Source organism: Anser brachyrhynchus, assembly GCF_964034855.1.
Source record: "Anser brachyrhynchus genome assembly, contig: SCAFFOLD_534, whole genome shotgun sequence".
Taxonomy (NCBI): domain Eukaryota; kingdom Metazoa; phylum Chordata; class Aves; order Anseriformes; family Anatidae; genus Anser; species Anser brachyrhynchus.
The window spans coordinates 22,202-38,137 of NW_027663750.1; the positions used below are offsets into that span (position 1 = coordinate 22,202).

Genomic DNA, 15,936 nt, shown 5'->3' on the forward strand with positions numbered 1-15,936 from the left:
CATGACGACCGCGCTCCCGCCTCCCTTCCTGCCCGCGGTTGCCAGGCAACCGGCTCCCCCCCTCCCTTTCCTGACCGCCGTTGCCTGGCAACCGCTTCCGCAAGTCGCTCCCCCTCCCCTTCCTGCTCGCCGTTGCCTGGCAACCGGCTCCCCCCTCCCCTCCCCGCCCGCGGTTGCCAGGCAACGGCTCACTGCCCCCCCCACTGCCCCCCCACCACCCGCAGCTGATTGGCTGGCGGCGGAGCGGGGGGCGGGGCGGCCCGATGCCCCGCCCACAGCCCGCCCTCCCCCTCCAGGGGGCGTGGCCTGTCCGTTAGTGGGCGTGGCTTGCCTCCAACGGGGGCGTGGCCTTCCTCCTGGAGCCCCTCCCATTGGTCCACGAGCGGGCGTGGCTCCATCGTGGGGGCGTGGCTTCGCCGAGGCCCCTCCCACTCGCCCAGCGGTGGGCGGGGCTTGTCCTCATAGGGGGCGTGGCCTGCCCGGTCCTCCAATGGGGAGCCGTCCTCCTCTGCGGGGGCGGGGCATCGCCGAGGCCCCTCCCCTTCCGGTCCGGGTGGGCGTGGCTTGACATCACGGGAGGCGTGGCCAAGCGGTAGCCCCGCCCCTTCACCCTCCAGGGGGCGTGGCTTCAGTTGCCCCGCCCACTCCTTGCCCATTGGGCCACGCCCCCTCGCTTCCTTTTTAGGAAGAAAGGGGCGGAGCCTCCTCCGGGAGGCGGGGCCTCGCGGTGGCCCCTCCCCCTTTCCCCCAAGGGGGCGTGGCCCCACTTGCCCCGCCCACTCCTCCCCCTCCCTGCAGCCCCCTACGGGGGTCGCCCCGCTCCCTGGCCCCTCCCCTTTAGAAACGAAGGGGCGGAGCCTATGCAAGTGGGCGTGGCCACCCCGTAGCCCCTCCCCCTCCCTCCCTAGGGGGCGTGGCCCATTTGGCTCCGCCCCCTCCCCGTTTCTCCCTGGACCGCGGCCCCCTGTGGGCGCCCTTCCCCTTCCCACCCCTCCCCTGGACCCCTCCCCTTTAAGCCCCACCCCTTTAGGCCCCGCCCCTTCAAACCCCGCCCCTTTAAGCCCCTCCCCTCCACTTCCCAAGGGGCGTGGCCCACTTTGCTCCGCCCCCTTTCCCTCCCCACCCCCCCCACATCCCCCTGAGGACCCCCCGCCCTTCCCCACCTCCCCTCCCCTCGACCCTTCCCCTCTCAGCCCCTTCCCCCTCCCTCCCCCGGACCCCACCCCCTCGAGCCCCGCCCCCTGGAGCCCCACCCCCTCAAGCCCCGCCCCCTCCAGCCCCACCCCTTCAAGCCCCGCCCCCTGGAGCCCCACCCCCTCAAGCCCCGCCCCCTCCAGCCCCACCCCCTCAAGCCCCTCCCCCTGGAGCCCCACCCCCTCAAGCCCCGCCCCCAGGAGCCCCGCCCCCTGGAGCCCCACCCCCTCAAGCCCCTCCCCCTGGAGCCCCACCCCCTCAAGCCCCGCCCCCCGGAGCCCCGCCCCCCCTTCCCCGTGCACCCTCCGGTGCCGGGCCAAGCTGGAGCTCCTGGCGAACGCCTTCCCGCAGCGCCCGCAGCCGTAGGGCCGGGCGCCGGTGTGGGCGCGGAGGTGGACGGCCAGGTAGGAGCTGTCCCCGTAGCTCTTCCCGCAGAGCCGGCAGGGGTACGGCCGCTCGCCGGCGTGCCCCAGGCGGTGCCGGAGGAGGTGGGAGCTCTCGGCGAAGCGCTTGCCGCAGTCGCCGCAGGCGTACGGGCGCTCGCCGGCGTGGCCGCGGCGGTGCCGGAGGAGGTCGGAGCGCTGGGCGAAGGATTTGCCGCAGGACGGGCAGGGGAAGGGGCGCTCGCCGGTGTGGGCCCGCTGGTGCCGGAGGAGGTGGGAGCTGAGGGCGAAGCGCTTGCCGCAGGAGGGGCAGGGGAAGGGGCGGGGGGGGGGCGGAGGAGGAGGAGGAGGGGGGGGAGGAAGGGCTGGGGGGTGGAGGGAGAGGGGTCAGAGCGGAGACGTTTCCCCCGTCCCGGCCCCGTTTTCCCTGTTTCTAGCCCCGTTTCCCCCGTCCCGGCCCCGTTTTCCCGTTTCTAGCCCCGTTTCCCACTCCCCATCCCCGTTTTCCCCATTTCTGGCCCCGTTTCCTGCTCATTTCCACATCCCTATCTCCCACTTCCTGTCCCCATTTCCCACTTCCTGTCCCCGTTTCCCCCGTCCCGGCCCCATTTTCCCCGTTTCTAGCCCCATTTCCCACTCCCCATCCCTGTTTTCCCCATTTTTGGCCCCATTTTCTCCTCCCCATCCTCATTTCCTCATCATTTCCCCATCCCTGTCTCTCATTTCCTGGCCCCATTTCCCACTTCCTGTCCCCGTTTCCCCCGTCCCGGCCCCATTTTCCCCGTTTCTAGCCCCATTTCCCACTCCCCATCCCTGTTTTCCCCATTTTTGGCCCCATTTCCTCCTCCCCATACTCATTTCCTCATCATTTCCCCATCCCTATCTCCCACTTCCTGTCCCCGTTTTCCCCATCCCGGCCCTGTTTTCCCATTTCTAGCCCCGTTTCCCACTCCCCATCCCTGTTTTCCTCATTTTTGGCCCCGTTTCCTCCTCGCCATCCTCATTTCCTGCCCATTTCCTGCTCATTTCCCCATCCCTGTCTCCCACTTCCTGGCCCCGTTTCCCACTTCCTGGCCCCATTTCCCCCATCTCATCCCCATTTTCCCATTTCTGGACCCGCTTTCCCCTCCCCATCCCCGTTTTCCCCATTTTTGGCCCCATTTCCTCCTCCCCATCCTCATTTCCTGCCCATTTCCTGCCCATTTCCCCATCCCTGTCTCCCACTTCCTGGCCCCATTTCCCACTTCCTGTCCCCGTTTCCCCCGTCCCGGCCCCATTTTCCCCGTTTCTAGCCCCGTTTCTCCCGTCCCGGCCCCGCTTTCCCCATTTCTGGACCCGTTTCCTCCTCCCCATCCTCATTTCCTGCCCATTTCCTGCCCATTTCCCCATCCCTGTCTCCCACTTCCTGTCCCCGTTTCCCCCATCTCATCCCCATTTTCCCCATTTCTGGACCCATTTCCCCCTCCTCATCCCCATTTTCCCCATTTCTGGCCCCGTTTCCTCCTCCCCATCCTAATTTCCTGCCCATTTCCTGCTTATTTCCTCATCCCTGTCTCCCACTTCCTGGCCTCATTTCCCACTTCCTGTCCCCGTTTCCCCTGTCCCGGCCCCATTTTCCCCATTTCTAGCCCCGTTTCCCCCGTCTCGGCCCTGTTTTTCCCATTTCTGGCTTTGTTTCCTCCTCCCCATCCTCATTTCCTGCCCATTTTCTACTCATTTCCCCATCCCTGTCTCCCACTTCCTGTCCCCATTTCCCCCATCTCATCCCCATTTCCGGACCCATTTCCCCCTCCCCATCCCCGTTTTCCCCCATTTCTGGCCCCGTTTCCTCCTCGCCATCCTCATTTCCTGCCCATTTCCTGCTCATTTCCCCATCCCCATTTCCTCCTTCCTTTCCCCATTTCCCCCATCCCATCCCCATTTCCCCATTTCCGGCCCCATTTCCTGCTCCCCATCCCCATTTCCTGCTCATTTCCCCATTTCCGACCCCATTTTCCACTTCCCCATCCTCATTTCCTGCCCATTTATCCCTTTCCTATCCCCATTTCCCCTATCCTGGCCCCATTTTCCCATTTCTGGCCCCATTTCCCCCTCCCCATTTCCTGTCCCGTTTCCCCATCCCCGTTTCCCCCTTCCTGTCCCCATTCCCACCATCCTGGCCCCGTTTTCCCATTTCTGGCCTAATTTCCCCATTCCTGATCCCATTTCCTTTTCTTGACCCCATTTCCTTCTCATTTCCGCATCCCCATTTCCCTTTTCCTGTCCCTATTTCCCACTTCCTGCCCCCATTTTCCCATTCCTGACCCCATTTCCCTTTCTTGACCCCATTTCCTTCTCATTTCCCCACTCCTATTTCCCACTTCCTGCCCCAATTTCCCATTTCTGGCCCCATTTTCCCCATCCCCATTTCCCCAGACCCCATTTTCCCCGTTTCCTGCCCCATTTCCCCCTCCCCATCCCCATTTCCTGCCCATTTCCCCTTCCCCATTTTCCCATTTCCGGCCCCATTTTCTCCATCCTCACTTCCTGCTCATTTCCCATCCCCATTTCCCCTTTTTCGGTCCCTATTTTCCTCGTTTCCCATCCCCATTTCCCAATTTCCCCTTTTTGTCCCCAAATCCCCCCCATTTCCCATTGCCATTTCCCAATTTCCCCCTTTTTGCCCCCATTTCCTCCCCATTTCCCCCCTCCCCGCCCCCATTTCCCATCCCCTTTTCCCAATTTCCCCCTTTTTGTCCCCAAATCCCCATTTCCTGTCCCCATTTCCCAATTTCCCCCTTTTTGCCCCCATTTCCCGTCCCGTTTTCCCAATTTCCCCCTTTTTGCCCCCATTTCCTCCCCATTTCCCCCTCCCCCTCCCCATTTCCCCCTCCCCGCCCCCATTTCCCGTCCCCTTTTCCCAATTTCCCCCTTTTTGCCCCAATTTCCCCCCCATTTCCCCCTCCCCCTCCCCATTTCCCCCTCCCCGCCCCCATTTCCCATCCCCTTTTCCCAATTTCCCCCTTTTTGTCCCCAAATCCCCATTTCCCGTCCCCTTTTCCCAATTTCCCCCTTTTTGCCCCCATTTCCCCCCTCACCTCCGGGGGTCCCCCAGCCCGGGGGGGCTCCGGCTTCTTCGGGGCCGGGCAACGGGAACCCTAAAAAATGGGGGGGGGGGGGGGGGCACCCATGGGACCCCCAGAGCCCCCCCAGGACCCCCTCAAACCCCCCCAGGACCCCCCCAAAAAACCCCAAAGGGCTCCGGGACCCCCCCAGAACCCCCCCAGAGCCCCCCCAGGACCCCCAAAGCCCCCCCCCAAAAAAAACCCAAAAGGCTTTGGGACCCCCAGAGACCCCCCCAAGACCCCCAAAGCCCCCCCAGGACCCCCAGAACCCCCCCCCAAAAAACCCCAAAGGGCTCCGGGACCCCCAGAGACCCCCCCCAAAAAACCCCAAAGGGCTCCGGGACCCCCCCAGAGCTTCCCCAAGACCCCCAGAGCCCCCCCAGGACCCCCCCAAAAAAACCCAAATGGCTCCGAGACCCCCAAGGACCCCCCCAGGACCCCCAGAGCCCCCCCCAAAAACCCCAAAGGGCTCCGAGACCCCCCGAGATCCCCCAAGACCCCCCCAAAAAACCCCAAAGCCCCCCCCGGGACCCCCCCGGGGCTTTAACCCCCCCCCAAATTCTCCGGGACCCCCCCTAATGGGGTCGAGGACCCCCCCCCATAGGATTAGGGACCCCCCCCCATGGGATTTGGGGACCCCCCCCCCCAACTCACCCGGGGCGCCCCCGTCGAGCTCCGGGGGGGGCTCCCCCCGCCCCCCCCCCTCCTCCATCGCGGGGGCACCGGCACCCCCCGGCCCTAAAAGGACAAAGGGGGGGGGGGGGGGGGCAGCGGGGACCCCTCAGTATGGGGACCCCCCCCCAAAACCCCAAATCCCCCCCCCAAAACCCCAAATCCCCCCCATTTTCCCCCAACCCCCCCCCAGGACCCCCCCAAAAAGCCCCAAATCCCCCCCCAAAAGCCCCAAATCCCCCCCATTCCCCCCCAAATCTCCCCAAGACCCCCCCAAAGCCCCCAATTCCCCCCCAAGAATCCCCCCCCAAAAACCCCAAATCCCCCCCAACCCCCAAATTCCCCCATTTTCCCCCAAATCCCCCCCTTTCGCCCCAAAAGCCCCAAATCCCCCCCGATTCCCCCCAAATCCCCCCCCAGCCCCAAATCCCCCCGATTTCCACCCAAATCCCCCCGAGACCCCCCCCAAAATCCCCAAATCCCCCCGAGACCCCCCCAAACCTCCCCAAAACCCCTCCAAATCCCCCCGATCCCCCCCTAAAAACCCCAAAATCCCCAATTTTCCCCCAAATCCCCCCACGACCCCCCCCAAAAACCCCAAAATCCCCCAATTTTCCCCCAAATCCCCCCACGACCCCCCCAAAAGCCCCCAATCCCCCCCAATTTCCCCCCAATCCCCCCCCAATTCCCCCCAATCCCCCCCAGGACCCCTCCATACCCCCCAACCCCCCCCAACCCCCCATTTTTCCCAAAATCCCCCCAATTCCCCCCAATTCCCCCCCTCCCCCCCCGCTCACCGTCCCACCGCCCCCCCCGCACCACCGAGACTCCCCCAGCGCCAGCCAGAGCGCCTCCCCCTCCCCTTCCCCTCTACCCCCTTCCCTCTCTATGATAAGTCCTCCAACCCCACGCATGCGCACTTTTCAGTTTCCCCCACTCAAGGGGCGTGACCCAGCGCCGAGCGCCGCGCTCCCATTGGCCCATCCTCCCGGCGCCGCGCTCCTATTGGCCAGCTGGCTCGGGGACTACAACTCCCGTCGCCCCCCCGCGGCCTCTCCTTCCCCGCCGCCGCCATTTTGTGAGGGGCAGGCGGCGGCGGCGGCGGGCGGGGGCGGCGCAGGCCCCGCCGCCCGCCCGGTCACCGGGAGCCGCCTCCGCCCCCCCCCGCCGGGGGGGTGGGGTGGGGGGGGGGGCCGCTCCCCCCCCCCGCCGCCCCTCGACGGAGGGAGGGGGGGGGGCGGCCCGGCCGGTACCGGAGGGGGGGGGGGGAGCGGCCCCCCCGGGCCCGGTTTTTCCCCTTTCCCCCCCTTTTTTTCCCCTTTTTTCCCCCTTTTTTCCCCGTTTTTTCTTTTTTTACCCCCTCTTTTCCCCCCTTTCCCCTCTTTTAGCCCCTTTTTTCCTCTCTTAGCCCCCTTCTTCCCCTTTTAGCCCCCCTTTTCCCCTCTTTCCCCCCGTATTCCTTCTTTTTTCACCCCTTTTCCCCATTTTTACCCCCTTTTCCCTTTTATTTTCCCCTTTTCCCCCCCATTTTTCTTCATTTTCCCCCGCTTTCCCCCCTCTTTTTCCCAATTTCCCCCCCTTTTCCCCATTTTTCCCCTTTTTCCCCTTTTTTCCCCCATTTTTCCCCCTTTCCCCCTCATTTTCCCCCCTTTTCCTCCCTTTTTCCCCCCATTTTCCCCCCTTCCCTCCCCCTTTTCCCTCTTTTTTCCCCATTTTCCCCCTTCTTTCCCCCATTTTTCCCCCTTTTCCCTTTCATTCCCCCCTTTTCCCCTTCCTTTTCCCTTTCCCCCCATTTTTTCCCTTTTTTTCCCCTTTTTCCCCAATTTTTCCTTTTATTTTTCGTTTCTTTCCCCTCGCCTTCCCCGTTTTTTCCCTTTTTCTCCCCGTTTTCCCCCGGTTTTTGCCCCCCCCCGGAGCTCCCCCCCTCCCCCGGGATGGCGCCGCCCCCGCCCCCGCGGAGAGGCTGCAGGTGAGGCCCCCCCCGGGGGGAACTGGGGGGGGGGGGGCGGAATTTGGGGGGGGGGGGGGGCCGGGTCCTCTCCGTTAACCCCCCCCCGGGGTCCCCAGTAAGTCCCCGGTGCCCCCCTGGGGGTCCCCAACTGGTCCCGGGGGGTCCCCAACAGGTCCCCGGTGCCCCCCCCGGGGTCCCCAATGGGTTCCTGGGGTCCCTGGTGCCCCCCCCCGGGGTCCCCAACCCCCTCCTGGTGTCCCCAACAAGTTCCCGGGGTCCCCAACTGGTCCCAGGGGTCCCCAATGGGTCCCTGGTGCCCCCCCCAGGGGTCCCCAACTGGTCCCGGGGGTCCCCAATGGGTCCACTGTGCCCCCCCCCGGGGTCCCCAACCCGCTCCTGGTGTCCCCAACAAGTCCCCGGGGTTCCCAACCGGTCCCAGGGGTCCCCAACAGGTCCCCGGTGACCCCCCCGGGGTTCCCAACCGGTCCCGGGGGTCCCCAACAAGTCCCTGGTGCCCCCCCCGGGGTCCGCAATGGGTTCTTGGGGTCCCCAATGCCCCCCCCCCGCCAGTGTCCCCAACACGCCCCCGGGGTCCTTAATGGGTCCCCGGTGTCCCCAACTGGTCCCTGGTGCCCCCCCCGGTGTCCCCAACTGGTTCTTGGTGTCCCCAACCGGTCCCGGGGGTCCCCAACCCATCCCTGGGGTCCCCAACGGGTTCCCGGTGCCCCCCCCGGTGTCCCCCCACCCCCCCGATGTCCCCGTCGCTGACTGGGCTCTTCGCTTTTTTTTCTTTCTTCCTTTTTTTGACGTCCCCGCGATGTCCCCACGGCGATTTCGGTCCCCGCGACGTCCCCACGCCGCCCGCGACGGCCCCGTGACGCCCGTGGTACCCGCGACGGCCCCGTGTCCCCAAATTGTCCCCGTGTCCCCCCCCCCCGTGTTTTCATGTCTTTGTGGCCCTACGTTGTCCCCGTGTCCCCAATTTGTCCCCATCTCCTCCCATGTCCCCGTGTCCCCACGGTGTCCCCGTGTCCCTCCCGTGTCCCCGTGCCCCCCTCGTCTCCATGTCCCACGTTGTCCCCGTGTCCCCGCATTGTCCCCATGTCCCCGCCTTGTCCCGGTGTCCCCGTGTCCCCCCCCTTGTCCCCGTGTCCCCCCCTTGTCCCCGTGTCCCCCCCTTGTCTTGGTGTCCACATGTCTCGGTGTCCCCGTGTCCCCTCGTTGTCCCCGTGTCCCTGCCTTGTCTCCGTGTCCCCACATTGTCCCCATGTCCTCTCGTTGTCCCCATGTCTTGGTGTCCCCATGTCCTTCCCGTGTCTCGGTGTCCCCATGTTGTCCCACCTTGTTCATGTGTCCCCGTGTCCCCACAATGTCCCCGTGTCTTGGTGTCCCCGTGTCCCCCCCTTGTCCCCGTGTCCCCTCGTTGTCCCCATGTCTTGGTGTCCCCGTGTCCCTCCCACGTCTCGGCCCCCCCTCGTTGTCCCCGTGTCCCCTCGTTGTCCCCGTGTCTTGGTGTCCCCACGGTGTCCGCACTTTGTCCCTGTGTCCCCACCGTGTCCCCATGTCTCGGTGTCCCCGTGTCCCCACCTTGTCCCCTCGTTGTCCCCATGTCCCCTCATTGTCCCCATGTCTTGGTGTCCCCGTGTCCCTTCGTTGTCCCCGTGTCCCCCACCTTGTCCTGTGTCCCCGTGTCCCCTCATTGTCCCCACCTTGCCCCCGTGTCCCCTCGGTGTCCCCACGTCTTGGTGTCCCCGTGTCCCTCCCACATCTTGGCGCCCCCCCGGTGTCCCCGTGTCCCCACCTTGTCCCCGTGTCCCCACCTTGTCCCGGTGTCCCCGTGTCCCCTCGTTGTCCCCACGTCTTGGTGTCCCCGTGTCCCTCCCACACCTCGGCGCCCCCCCCCGGTGTCTCCGCGTCCCTCCCGCGTCTCGGTGTCCCCACATTGTCCCCGTGTCCCCCCCATGCCTTGGTGTCCCCCTCGTCTCCACGTCCCACGTTGTCCCAATGTCCCCACCTTGTCCCTGTGTCCCCGTGTCTCGGTGTCCCCACCTTGTCCCCGTGTCCCACATTGTCCCCGTGTCTCGGTGTCCCCTCGGTGTCCCCGTGTCCCCACCTTGTCCCTGTGTCCCCATGTCTTGGTGTCCCCGTGTCCCTCCCACGTCTCGGTGCTCCTACATTGTCCCAATGTCCCCACCTTGTCCCCTCGTTGTCCCCGTGTCCCCTCGTTGTCCCCGTGTCCCCTCGTTGTCCTTGTGTTCCTGTGCCTCGTTGTCCCCATGTCTCGGTGTCCCCTCGTTGTCCCCGTGTCTTGGTGTCCCCACTTTGTGCCCATGTCCCCACCTTGTCCCTGTGTCCCCACGTCTCGGTGTCCCCTCGTTGTCCCCCCCCAGGCGGGCGTAGGCGCGGTGCCGATTGCCGCAGCGGAGCCGCGGGGCGGGGGCGGGAGCTCGGCGGCGCCGGACGCGGTGCCGGAGGTGCCGGGCCTGCCTGCGCTCCGAGTGCGGCGCCTGCCACTTCTGCCGCGACATGAAGAAGTTCGGCGGCCCCGGGCGCATGAAGCAGTCCTGCCTGCTGCGCCAGTGCACCGCGGTGCGGGTTGGGGGCCGTTCGGGGGCGGGTTTTGGGGTCTCTGGGGTCGCGTTGGGTCTTCGGGGCAGTTGGGTTGGGTTGCGTTGGGTTGCGTTGGGTTGCGTTGGGGTCTTTGGGGTGCTTTTGGCGTTGCGTTGGGGTCTTTGGCGTTGCGTTGGGGTCTTTGGGGTTGCGTTGGGGTCTTTGGGTCCAGGTCTGGGGCGGGTTTTGGGGTCTGTGGGGTCGTGTTGGGTCTTCGGGCAGGTTGCGTTGGGTTGGGTTGCGTTGGGTTGCGTTGGGTGTTTGGGGTGGTTTTGGGGTTGCGTTGGGGTCTTTGGGATTGCGTTGGGTCTGTGGGGTGGTTTTGGGGTTGTGTTGGGGTCTTTGGGGTTGCGTTGGGGTCTTTGGGTCCAGGTTTGGGGCGGGTTTGGGGCATTTTGGGGCAGGTTTTGGGGTCTGTGGGGTTGCGTTGGGTCTTCGGGGCAGGTTGGGTTGGGTTGCGTTGCGTTGGGCATTTGGGGTGGTTTTGGGGTTGCGTTGGGTCTTCGGGGCAGGTTGGGTTGGGTTGCGTTGCGTTGGGCATTTGGGGTGGTTTTGGGGTTGCGTTGGGGTCTTGGGGTGCTTTTGGGGTTGCTTTGGGGTCTTTGGGGTTGCATTGGGGTCTTTGGGGTAGTTTTGGGGTTGCGTTGGGTCTGTGTTGGGGTCTTTGGGGTTGCGTTGGGGTCTTTGGGGTTGCGTTGGGGTCTTTTGGGTCCAGATTTGGGGGTGGGTTTTGGGGTCTGTGGGGTCGCGTTGGGTCTTCGGGGCAGGTTGCGTTGGGTTGGGGCCTTTGGGGTGGTTTTGGGGTTGCGTTGGGGTCTTTGGGTGGTTTTGGGGTCTTTGGGTCCAGGTTTGGGGCGGGTTTGGGGCGTTTTGGGGCGGGTTTTGGGGTCTGTGGGGTTTGCGTTGGGTCTTCAGGGCACGTTGGGTTGGGTTGGGTCTTTGTGGCTGGGTTTGGGGTGGTCTTTGGGGTTGCGTTGGGTCTGTGGGGTGGTTTTGGGGTCTTTGGGTCCAGGTTTGGGGCGGGTTTGGGGCATTTTGGGGTGGGTTTGGGGCCGTTTGGGGGCGGGTTTTGGGTCTGTGGGGTCGCGTTGGTCCTCGGGGCAGGTTGCGTTGGGTTGGTTGTGTTGGGTCTTTGCAGCTGGGTTTGGGGCGGTCTTTGGGGTTGCGTTAGGGTGGTTTTGGGGTCTTTGGGGTGGTTTTGGGGTTGTGTTGGGGTCTTTGGGGTTGCGTTGGGGTCTTTGGGTCCAGGTTTGGGGCGGGTTTGGGGCATTTTGGGGCAGGTTTTGGGGTCTGTGGGGTCGCGTTGGGTCTTCGGGGCAGGTTGGGTTGGGTTGCGTTGGTCTTTGGGGTGGTTTTGGGGTGGTTTTGGGGTCCTTGGGGTGGTTTTGGGGCCACGTTGGGGTCTTTGGGGTTGCTTTGGGTCTGTTTTTGGGGTGTTTTGGGGCAGTTTTGGGGTCTTTGGGGCCGTTTTGGGGTTTATTGGGATCAGGACAATTTGGGGCTTATTTTGGAGTCTCCGCGTTTGGGGCTGCGTTGGGGTCTTTGGTTCTGGTTTTGGGGTCTTTGGGTTGTGTTGGGTCTTTGGGGTCACGTTGGGGTTTTTTGGGGTTGGTTTTTGGGATCGGTTTTGGGGTTTTTGGGATCGGTTTTGGGGTTTTTGGATCGGTTTGGGGGTTTTTGGGATCAGGACAATTTGGGGCTTGTTTTGGGGACTTTGGGTCTGGTTTTCGGGCGCGTTGGGGTTTTTGGCTCTGGTTTTGGGTCTTTAGGGTTGTGTTGGGTCTTTGGGGTCACGTTGGGGTTTTTTGGGGTGCTTTTTGGGATTGGTTTTGGGGTTTTTGGGGATTGGTTTTGGGGTTTTTGGGGATTGGTTTTGGGGTTTTTGGGATTGGTTTTGGGGTTTTTGGGGATTGGTTTTGGGGTTTTTGGGGATTGGTTTTGGGTTTTTGGGATCGGTTTTGGGGTTTTTGGATCGGTTTTTGGGATCGGGACAACTTGGGGCTTATTTTGGGGTCTCCGCGTCCGCGTTTGGGGCCGCGTTGGGGTCTTTGGGGCCACATAGGGGTGTGCGGGGTGGTGTGGGGTCTTTGGGGTCGCGTTGGGTCTTTGGGGCCACTTTGGGGTTTTTGGGGTGGGTTTTTGGGATTGGTTTTTGGGCTTGATTTGGGGTTTTTGGGATTGGGACAATTTGGGGCTTATTTTGGGGTCTCCGCTTCTGCGTTTGGGGCCGCATTGGGGTTTTTGGGGTGGGTTTCTGTTTTTTTTGGGTGGGTTTCTGGGCTTTTGGGGTGGGTTTCTGGGCTTTTGGGGTGGGTTTTTGGGATTGGTTTTTGGGATTGATTTTGGGGTTTTGGGATTGGGACAGTTTGGGGCTTATTTTGGGTCTCCGCGTCTGCGTTTGGGGCCGCATTGGGGTTTTTTGGGGTTTTTGTTTTTTTTGGGGTTGGTTTTTGTTTTTTTGGGGTTGGTTTTTGGGATCGGTTTTGGTGGTGGGTTTTTGGGATCGGTTTTGGGGTGGGTTTTTGGGATCGGGACAACTTGGGGCTTATTTTGGGGTCTCCGCGTCGGCGTTTGGGCCCCGTTGGGGTCTTTGGGGCCACATAGGGGTGTGCGGGGTTTTGTGGGGTCTTTTGGGGTCTCACCGCCCCCCCGTTTCCCCCCCCCCAGCCCGTGCTGCCCCACACCGCCGTGTGCCGGGCGTGCGGCGAGGCCGGCCGGGAGGACGCGGCCGAGGGCGAGGAGGAGAGGCTGGAGCTGGCGCTGATGGAGTGCACCATCTGCAGCGAGATCGTCCACCCCCGCTGCCTCCAGGTACCCCGGGGGGGCCCCAAAATTGGGGGGGGGGGCACCCCGTTTTGGGGCAAAAACCCCCCAACGATAGGGCCGCCGATTTACGGGGCCGTAACCCCGGTACGCCGCGCTTCCGCCCCCGTTAAACCTTTTTCCGTCCCGTTTTTGCCTTAATTTGGGGGGCGTCCTGCTCGAAGACCCCCCCCCCGACCTAAAAACCCCCACCCCAAAATTTGGGGACCCCCCCAGTTTCCTATAGGGCGGCCGCCCCAAAGATTGGGGCGCTATGGGGCCGCCGGCGCCGCGTAACGGCAAGACGTGCCCAAAAAAGTAGGGTTTTTTCCCAAAAATTGGATTTTTTTCCCCCAAAAATGTGCTTTTTTCCCCATGGGGGGGCCGCCATATAGGGGGTGCCCCCCTAAATATGGGGGGACCTCCCTAAATATAGGGGAGCCCCCCTAAATATAGGGGAGCCCCCACTTTCTATGGGGCAGCCCCGTGTAGCGTAGGGGGGAACCCAAACTCCCTGTTTTTTGGCAAATCGGGGGATTTTCCCTAAAATCAAGGCTTTTACCCCAAAAAGCGGGGCTTCCCCTATATGGGGGTGCCCCCAAAAATATGGGGGGGCCCTGTTTTCTATAGGGCAGCCCCCTATGGGGTGGAGAGCCCCCCCTATGGGGCACAACGCAACCCAAACTCCCCATTTCTTGGCAAATCGGAGGATTTTCCCTAAAATCGAGGGTTTTACCCCAAAAAGTAGGGCTTCCCCTATATGGGGGTGCCCCAAAAAATATGGGGGGGGCCCCATTTTTTATGGGGCAGCTGCCCTATAGTGTGGGGAGGGGATAGCGTGCGGCCCTACAAGACGTAAAACAACCCGCAAAACCCCATTTTTTTGGCAAATTGGGGGATTTTCCCTAAAATCGAGGGTTTTACCCCAAAAAGCGGGGCTTCCCCTATATGGGGGTGCCCCAAAAATTATAGGGGGGGCCCCGTTTTCTATAGGGCAGCCCCCTATGGGGTGGGACGGGGCCCTATGGGGCAGCACCCAACCTAAACACTCCCAAACAGTGGGATTTTTCCCTAAAAACATGTATTTTTCCCCAAAAAGCTCAGATTTCCCCATTCCCCCCCAAATTTAGGGGTCCCCTAAATATTTGGGATCCCCTAAATACGGGGCTGCCCCCCCAAATTTCCCAACGGAGCCGTGCTACGCTATGGGGTCTTCGTTGTCCACGGCGCCCCAAAAAGGGGGGGGGGCACAAATTTTGGGCGGGGGGGGCCCTACGGGTGCGGGGGGGTCCCCCCGAGTGGGGGCCGCCCCCAAATTTTGCGTTTTTTCGCCCCAAAACCCGCAGATGGGGCGCGCGGAGGCGGTGATCAACCCCGAGATCCCCAACTGCTGGGAGTGCCCCAAGTGCAAGCGGGAGGGGCGCAGCGCCAAGGTGGGGGGGGGCCCCAAATTTTTGGGGGGGGGGTCCCAAAAAATTCGGGGGGGTCCTAAATAATTGGGGGGGGACCCTAAATATTTTTGGGGGGGGGCACGAGGTTTTGGGGGGAATTCTCAGAGTTTTGGGGGCGATTCTGAGGGATTTGGGGGCGTCCCGGTGGTTTGGGGGGGGATTTGGGGGGGCTCTGGGTGTTTTTTTTTTGGGGGGGCAATAATTTTTGGGCCCCCCCTAAAATTTGGGGGACCCCCAACAAAATTTTGGGGTTTTTCCCCCCAAATTTGGGGTTTTCCCTTTGGGGGGGGCAGGGTTTGGGGGAGGTGGAAGGGTCCTAAAATTTTTGGGGGGGTCCGAAATTTTTGGGGGGGGGGGGTCTTAAATTTCTGGGGGGTTTTGGGGGGGGGGCTAAATTTTCGGGGGGAAGATTTTAGGGTTTTGGGGCTCCCCAAAATTTGGGGGGGATTTAAATTTGGGAGGGGGTTTCGAAATTTGGGGGGGGGGGTCTTTTAAATCTGGGGGGGCTCCTTGGGTCTTCATGGGGGTAAATTTTGGGGAATTTCTTCGGTTTTGGGGAAAATTTGGGAATTTGGGGGGAAAAATTGGGGAGTTTTTCAGGTTTTTGAGGGTCCCCAAATTTTGGGGGGAGATTTTTAAACTTTTTGGGGGGAGGAGTTAAAATTTTGGGAGAGGATTTTAAAATTTGGGGAGGGATTTTAAAATTTGGGGGGGGAATCTAAAAATTTTGGGGGTGATTTTGAATTTTGGGGAAGATTTTAAATATTTGGGGGGTTTCAGTTTGTTTGGGGGGGTCTTTTGGGTTCTGGGGGGAGCTTTTAGGTTTTAAGGGGGTCTTTTAACTCTGGGGGGGGTTCCTCGGGGGGTAAATTTGGGGTAAATTTTAAGTTTGGGTGAAAATTCGAGAAATTTGGGGAAAAATGGAGGAAACTGGGGAAATTTGGGGAAATTTGGGATTTTTTCAGGTTTTTGAGAATCCCCAATTTTGGGGGGGGGCTTTACAATTTTGGCGGGCGGGGGGTTAAATTTTTCTGGGAGATTTTAAATTTGGAGGGTTTTTAAATTTTTGGAGGTGATTTTAAAATATTGGGGAATTTAAGACTTTAGAGGGAGGTTTTAAAAAAATTGGAGGGGAATTTTAAAATTTTGGGGGGATTTTAAAATTTTGGGGGAGGATTTTAAAATTTTGGTGATTTTAAAATATTGGTGAATTTTAAAATTTTAGAATGAGATTTTTAAAAAATTAGAGGGGAATTTTAAAAATTTTGGAGGGAATTTTAAAATTGTGGAGGAGGATTTTAAAATTTTGGGGGGATTTTAAAGTTTTGGGGAGGATTTAAGATTTTGGGGGGTTTAAAATTTTGGGAGGAATTTTGGGAAAATTGGGGGGAATTTTAGAAAAATTGGGAATTTTAATTTTTGGGGGGAATATTTTAATCTTTTGGGGGGGATTTTAATTTTTTGGGGGGGGAATTTTAATTTTTTTGGGGGGGGGGTTGGGGCTTTCCTCCACTTTTGGGGGGCTCAAATTTTTTTGGGGGGGGTGAAATTTTGGGGCAACTTCTTGTGTTTTTTTTGTGGTTCTCGGATTATTTTTTTTGGGGGGGGGGTGGTCATGGATCGGGCTCCCCCCCCCCCCCCCCAAATTTGGGGGTCCCCCACCTGACCCCCCCCCCTTGAAATTTAGGACGTGGGGGAGGGGGGGGCGAAGCGGCGGGGGGAGGACGGCGAGGGGGGGGGGCGCTGGCGGCTGACCGAGGAGCCCCCCC

The 15,936-nt window shown here is 61.5% G+C and overlaps 2 protein-coding genes across 2 annotated transcripts; one reads left to right on the top strand and one right to left on the bottom strand.

The window, feature by feature from the left end:
- Positions 1–188: 188 nt before the first annotated feature.
- LOC308186869 (uncharacterized protein) lies at positions 189–6,213 on the bottom strand (the record flags this gene model as incomplete). Its single annotated transcript, XM_080609035.1, has 5 exons — positions 6,151–6,213; positions 5,336–5,419; positions 4,655–4,714; positions 1,449–1,942; positions 189–677 (listed from the first exon to the last, which is right to left on the bottom strand). The coding sequence occupies exons 2-5, from the start codon at positions 5,391–5,393 to the stop codon at positions 189–191; spliced, it is 1,101 nt and encodes a 366-aa protein (XP_080465161.1). The 5' UTR covers positions 5,394–5,419; positions 6,151–6,213.
- A 907-nt stretch (positions 6,214–7,120) lies between these two features.
- On the top strand, positions 7,121–15,932 carry LOC308186870 (F-box/LRR-repeat protein 19-like; the record flags this gene model as incomplete). The annotated part of the gene is made up of 5 exons (XM_080609036.1): positions 7,121–7,322; positions 9,695–9,893; positions 12,582–12,725; positions 14,063–14,149; positions 15,855–15,932. Coding segments are annotated over exons 2-5 (372 nt in total), but the record flags the coding sequence as incomplete, so codon positions are not given.
- Between the last annotated feature and the right edge of the window lie 4 nt (positions 15,933–15,936).